Source organism: Pristis pectinata, chromosome 12 (genome assembly GCF_009764475.1).
Source record: "Pristis pectinata isolate sPriPec2 chromosome 12, sPriPec2.1.pri, whole genome shotgun sequence".
NCBI classification, from domain to species: domain Eukaryota; kingdom Metazoa; phylum Chordata; class Chondrichthyes; order Rhinopristiformes; family Pristidae; genus Pristis; species Pristis pectinata.
In genome coordinates this window covers 48,278,188-48,285,349 of record NC_067416.1, presented here as the reverse complement: position 1 = coordinate 48,285,349, position 7,162 = coordinate 48,278,188, and the positions used below count along the sequence as shown (strand labels likewise).

The following is a 7,162-nucleotide window of genomic DNA, read 5'->3' as shown; positions in this document are numbered from 1 at the left end:
CAATACCTCTCATCATCTTATACACCTCAGTCATGTCCCCCCTCATCCTCTGACTCTCCAAGGAGAAAAGGCCGAGTTCCCTCAACCTGCTTTCATAAGGTATGCTCCGCATTCCAGGCCGCATCCTTGTAAATCTCCTCTGCACCCTCTCTATGTCTTCCACATCTTTCCTGTAGTGAGGCGACCAGAACTGAGCACTATATTCCAAGTGGGGTCTGACCAGGGACATATATAGCTGCAACAATACCTCACGGCTCCTAAGTTCAATTCCCCGATTGATGAAGGATCATGATGAGACAAAAACCTGTAATTATTTTGTGCAGTCTTGTCTCCACACAAAAGAAAAGATGTACTTTCCATGGAAGGATAACAAAAATTATTGAAGCAATTACATGCTTTTTCCCTTAAGCTTGATTCTATCTTCTTCATTAACAACAGAGGTTAGATTCTCCCTTGGAAATTTTCTCATTGAAATATGTCTATTATTATGAAAGACCCTCTTAAATGTTTGTCATTACATCTTGATTGACTAGTCCCTTTAACCTAATTCACTAGTTCACTTTAGCTAGCTCTGCTTTCATGCCAGCATTTATTTTATTTATTTAAATGCAGTGCTGTTGAAGAGGTCCCTGCACAACATACGAGATCAGTTTTGGGGATAGTTCATGAGCACAGCTAGTGGACTGTCCATCAGAAAGTGGATCAAAATAAATGGCTTGTTTTCAACTTGAAAAGTTGGAATTAATGGGGTGTCACGGGAATATCAATATGAATACAAAGATAGGTGGGGGAGCGAGTTGTGAGATCAAGTAATCTGTAAAAAGATACGGTTGGTTGAGAGAGCTGGAAAGAATTTGGCAGATGGAATATAATGCGGAGATATACAAGGTTGTATTGGTATTGGTATTGGTTTATTATTGTCACTTGTACTGAGGTTCAGTGAAACACTTGTTTTGCATACTGATTGTACAGGTCAATTCATTACACAGTGCAGCTACATTGAGTTGGTACAGAGTGCATTGAGGTAGTACAGGCAAAAACAATAACACTACAGAGTAAAGTGTCACAGCTACAGATAAAGTGCAGTGCAGGTTGACAATAAGGTGCAAGGTCACAAGGTAGATCGTGAGGTCGGAGTCCATTTCATCGTATAAGGGAACCATTCAATAGTCTTATCACAGTGGGATAGAAGCTGTCATTAAACCTATCCTTAAGCAGTCCCTTTAGCTGGACAAAATTCCTGTCCATTTTGATGGGAGGAATAGTACAACAGAATATTTAAGGCGGCACAGTGGACTGCTAGTCCAGCACCACCAACCTGTGTAGAGCTGTATTTGCTGTGTAGAGCTTACATATCCTCCTTGCGACCGCCTGGGTTTCCTCTGGGTGTTCAGGTTTCCTCCAACATTCCTAGGATGTGCTTATTGGCAGGATGGATTTCTGCTGTAAATTGCAATAACACGTAATTGAATAGTAGAAATTGGGGGAAATTGATGGGAATGTGGGGAGAATAAAATGGGTTAGGAGACGCAGGAGACTGCAGATGTTGGAACCTGGAGCAACAAACAATCTGCTGGAATCACACAGCGGGTTGCGTGGCATCTGTAGGAGGAAAGGGATTGTCAACCTTCTGGGTTGAAACCCTGCATCAGGACTGACAGCGGAGAGAGGAGATGAGCCGAAGGGGCGTGGTGAGACAGGACTTGGAGGTGATTGGCGGACCGAGGAGGGGTGGAGGATGACAGGCAGGTTGCGCCAAGTTAGAGAGGGGAAAGGGGTGGGGGAGTTAGGAGACAGTGGAAGACAAAGTGAACGAAAACGAGAGGCAGATGAAGCGAGGCAGAACGAGTAGAGTGTGAAGCTTGGAGACAGAAATTTGAAGGAGATAAACAGGAACACCAAGGGCTACCAGTGCAGAATCTGACAAGTAAAGGAAGTGATAATGGGAACCATTAGGGGAAGGGGTGGAGGCTGTGGGTGAACTCTGTGTGTGGAGTGGATGATGGAACTAGGAGGGTGATGGGGAATAACATGGTGATGCAGGTGTTGGGAGGTGGTGGTGGAGTTTGTGGGAAAGAGGACAAAAATGGGAGGACTGGAGGAGGGTTGGAATGAGAGGGAGAGTGTGGGCAAGAAGGGGGGAAGACCCCACCAGATGGGAGGGTTACCTTAAACTGGAAAACTTGATGTTCATACCATAGGGTTGGAGGCTACCCAAGTGAAATATAAGGTGTTGTTGTTCTTGTTTGCGTTGGACCTCACCCTAGCAGTGGAGAAGGCGGATAACGGAGAGGTCAGTGTGGGAATGGGAAGGGGAGTTGAATTGGCTTGCAACATGGAGCTCGGAATGGCAGTTGGGAACAGAGTGTAAATGCTCTGCTAAACTGTCGCCCAGTCTGCGCTTGGTCTCACCGACGTAGAGGAGGCCACAGAATGCAGTAGACAAGGTTGACAGAGCTACACAGGAATCTTTCCCTCACATGGATGTTTAGGTCCCTAGATAGTGGTGAGAGAGGACGTGTAAGAACCAATGTTACACCTCCTGTCATTGCAGCGGAAAGTGCCAGGGGTCAGAGATGGAGTTGGCAGTGAGGGATATGTGGACCAGGGAGTCACGGAGGGACTGGTTCCTGTGGAAGGTGGAAAGGGGTAGGGAGGAGAACATGGGTTAGGATAGATTCAGTGTAAACGGGTACTTTGTGGTCTGCATGGACTCGGTGGGCTGCAAGTCCTTTTTCCATGTTGTATGTTTCCATGTCTCTAATATTGTTTCAATGGACAGACAAGATTCCGATGCTGTTTGGTAGGGTGGATGCTGAGAGGACATTTCCCTCATGAGGCAGTCGGGAACAAGGGGACAGAATTTTGGAATAAGACAGATGAGGAAGGGTTTCATCTTTCAGGATCTTTGGGATTCTCTTCTCCAGAGAGCTGCAGAAGCTGGGGCATTGGGTATATTCACAGCCAAGGTTGATTCCCAATTGCAGCCATTCCTCGACGAAATGAATGAATTCAGGGTAAATGAATCACTGAATAAAATTTCACAAACCGAGAAGGTTGGTAGAAATGCATGATGAGCATTTTGGCATAGTGTATTCCTTTGGGCTGGGTGGCATACTCTGTGTAAAGTGAAACACTGGTGAGTAGATCGAAGGCGCAAATTAGTGATATCACAGCAATAGCAAACACTCATCTACAGACGAGTACCTGTGTTGCAAAATTTCTCTGGTTCTGGGGACCAGGCAAGAAAATAGCTGAGACACGGGTCAGATTATCCATGTTCTTATTCAATGGCTTCACACGCATTCCTGCTCTTACTCCTTATCAGATGGTGACATGGCCAGAAAGTGGAGAAGTTCAGCCACTATTTCAGTGAATGGCACAGAAGGCATTATTCATATTACCTGACAACATAGGAGGAGGCCAGCTAAGCCAGCTCTCAGACCAACCTCATCAATCACATCCTTCCACGTCTCTTTGCAACCTGTTCTCTCTCTCACATGCCCATTAACTTCCCCATGATTTCCCTCTGGCTCAAGGGTAGCCGGTGAACCTACCAGCACAGGGCGAGGCCAGGCGCAAACTGGAGGAATAGCCCTTCATATTCTGCCTGCGGAATCCACTACCAAATGGCACGAACATTTAGTTCTCTAATTTCAGGTAACCTGAAACCCCTTCTGTTCATTTCTCTCTCTCCTGATTCACCCATGGCCTCTCACATACACACATCTTTCCAACCCCCTCCCCAAGTGCTCTGTTACCCATCTCCTTTCCTCTCCCTCACCTGGTTCCATCTGCTTATCACTCACACGCTCAACCCATCACTCCCTTTTTCCTCCCGTCCCCTCCTCCCCCACTTTTCCCATAATCTGCAGCTCTTTCTTGTCTCCACTAATCACCTTCCATCATCTGTCGCTATCTCCACCCCTCTCCTCTCCTACCTGGCTCCATCTGCTCATCAACACCCCCTCACCTGGATCCACCTGTCACTTTGCAACTCCTGCTTCACCCCTTCCCCTCACTTTTTACTGGATCTCTCTCCTTTATACTCTCTGTTCTGATGATGGGGTCTCGACCCGAAAAGTCCGTTATCCATTTCCCTCCACAGATGCTGCTTGACCCCCTGTTGCTCTGGCAGCTTGTTGCAACCTACCAGCACCTCCTTGGGGTGTGGGAGGAAACTGGAGCACCAGGTGGAAACCCATAAGGTCACAGGGAGAACCTGCAAACGTCACATGGCTAGCACTGGAGGCAGAGTTGTGAGCCAGCAACCCTAACTGCTATACCACTGTGCCACCCTGTCCCTTCTTTTCTGCAATGCATTAGTTTGGCAGCGTCGGCAAATCAAAATGAATTAGTTTACTTATCTAATTAATGGCAGGGACCTAAAGAGCATTTATGTACCTTAGAGTCGAAGTCCACAACATGCTGAAAGTGGCAATACGTGGATCGGGTAATGAAGAAGGCATTTGGCGAGCTTGCCTTCATTGGCCTAGGAATTGAGTGTAATATTCAGGACATCATATTGCAATGTACAGAACATTGGTCGGACCTCATTTGTGAGTATAGTGTACAGTTCTGGTTACCACACTGCAGGAAGGATGCCGTCACAATAGAGTGTGCAGAAGGGATTCTCCAGGACATTGCCTGGAATGGAGAACTGTAGTTATAAGGAGAGGTTAGGTAGACTGGATTTATTCTCACTGGAGTGTAGGAGGGGTGACTTTATAGGGGTTCATTAATTTATGAGATGCATAGATAGAACAGATAGTTAGTATATTTTTCCCAGGACAGAGGAGTCTAGAATGAGAGGGCAGAGATTTAAGGTGGGGGGGGGGCATATAAAGGAGATCTGTGTGAAAAGTTTTTCACACAGAGGGCGGTGGAACAAGCAGTCAGACGAGGTGAGGGGGGCAGATACAATTACAATGTTTAAAAGGCACTTGTACAGGTCTTTAGTTAGGAGAAGCATGGAGGGATATGGGCCTACTGCAGGCAAATGGGAATAGCGTAGACAGGAATCACAGTCGGCATGGACAAGGAGGGCCAAGAGTGCCTGTTTCTGTAGTCCAATCCTGTGATTCTATGATTAAAGACTGTTAAAAAGATTCAGCACACCGAGTGTTCATCAATACTTTGATTTATTTGATAATATTATCCTCTCCAAATGGGCTGTCATTCATTATCGGAAGAAACACCGGATATCAGCATGAAGACATTCAATCACTGATTTGATTCAGCTGTTGATGTAATGTGCGGAGTTACCTGTGAAGTTGCTGGTGTGCTAAAAGGTTGGATGACTGAGTGAATCCCTTTCCACACGGGAGACAGATGAACGGCCTCTCCCCAGTGTGAGTGCGTTGGTGTCTTAGCAGTGCCGGTTTGCTTTTAAAGTTTTTCTCACAGCGAGGACATTTAAAAGGTCTCTTATTGGTGTGCACTCGTTGATGTGTTAGCAAGGCATCAGAACGAGTGAATCCTTTCGCACAAATGGAGCAGATGAATGGCCTCTCCCCAGTGTGAATGCGCAGGTGTATGATGAGCTCAGTGGATCGTCTAAAACCCGTTCCACAGTGAGAGCACCTGAACGGTCTCTCGTCAGTGTGAATACGTTGATGGAGCATCAGCTCCCCGGCACTTTTATAACACCTTTTGCAGTCGGGGCATTTAAAAGGCCTCTCATCAGTATGAACTCGCCGATGCCTGCTCAGGTTGGATGAATTATTGAATCCCTTCCCACATTCGGAACAGGTGAACGGCCTCTTCTCACTGTGAACCCGTTGGTGCGTCACCAGGTTAGATGATCTCCTGAACTCCTTTCCGCATTGCGAGCACCTGAACGGTGTATAACCGGAGTGAATGTGCTGATGCTCCATCAGTGCCACTGAACTTTTAAAGCCTTTCTCACAATCAGAGCATTTAAACTCCCTCTTGTCAGTGTGAACGTGCTGGTGCGTTCGTAGAGCTGATGGGTGAGAGAATCTCTTCCCACACAATGAGCAGGTGAATGGTCTCTCCCCGGTATGAGAGCGCCGGTGATTTTCCAGCAGGGATGGGTAATTGAATCCCTTTCCACAATCCCCACATTTCCATGGTTTCTCGGTGCTGTGACTGCGCTTGTGTTTTGCCAGGCCAGATGATCTGCTGAAACCTCGTCCACAAGCTGAACAAATATATGGCTTCTCTCCACTGTGATTGGAGATTTTTGCTTCCATATCAAATGGTTGAACATCAGATCTGAGTACCATTATTCTGTCAGAATATGGTGTGATTTTCAGTTTGAGCTTTCCGTTTAAGATCTGCCCATTCTAATACTCTATAAAAGACACAGACATCAGAGACCACGAGAGAAACCCCACAAAAACCAAAGACGTGTTATGCAATTGAGCTTAATGAATTCTATAATTAGTGGGGCACGAGCCATTTGTTTACCAACTGCTGTAAAAGAAAACAGCATCAACTAACGTCCCTCAGAACAGGGGCAACTTTTAGCGTCTCTACTCCAGCCCTATCTCACACAATGAACAATAGGGGACTTACTTCCGCACCCAATGCAAAGCAGCTCTTCCCATTTTTCAGAGAAACAAAGAACTGCAGATGCTGGAATCCAGATGATACCTCCAGCATCATCGTGTTTCTCTTCATATTTTTCTCTGAGTAAAGCGCTCGGGCAAGAATAAAACAAAAATACAATATCGTGGACGCTGAAAAATGAAACAAAATTTTGAAACCACTCAGCAGTGCCAATGTGGAGAAAAGCGGATTCATCCGTATTACGTTTGGCCAACTCGTCAGCTTGCGATGACAATTCTGCCGCTGGGCACTGAAGCACGAAAGGCGGACCCAACGTCCACAATTCCCTGCGATCCAGCAACCGCTCTATCTGGAGCATTGCTCTCACCGCCGAGTGCGCAAATGCTCGCCAAGGCCGCAGTGCATTCCGGGAGCGCCTCGGTCCCGTTCTTTGTCGGCAGCCCGGCTCAATGCGAACAGGAGGCGGCGGCGGGGGGGATGCGCTGCAAGGATGGGGACGGACGCTACACCAGCGAGTTAATGACGCTCAGAGCTTACCGTCTGTCGGCCGGGCCCCGTGGCAATAAGGTTGCGGGCGATCTTCTACTTTTGCACCACTTTCCTGGACTAATTCATGTCAGGACACGGG

At 46.9% G+C, this 7,162-nt stretch overlaps 1 protein-coding gene across 1 annotated transcript; it reads right to left on the bottom strand.

Moving 5' to 3' along the window:
• Positions 1-5,178: 5,178 nt before the first annotated feature.
• Positions 5,179-7,077, bottom strand: LOC127576364 (zinc finger protein 436-like). Its single transcript, XM_052026871.1, has 2 exons — positions 7,072-7,077; positions 5,179-6,252 (listed from the first exon to the last, which is right to left on the bottom strand). The coding sequence occupies exon 2, from the start codon at positions 6,246-6,248 to the stop codon at positions 5,262-5,264; it is 987 nt and encodes a 328-aa protein (XP_051882831.1). The 5' UTR covers positions 6,249-6,252; positions 7,072-7,077; the 3' UTR covers positions 5,179-5,261.
• Between the last annotated feature and the right edge of the window lie 85 nt (positions 7,078-7,162).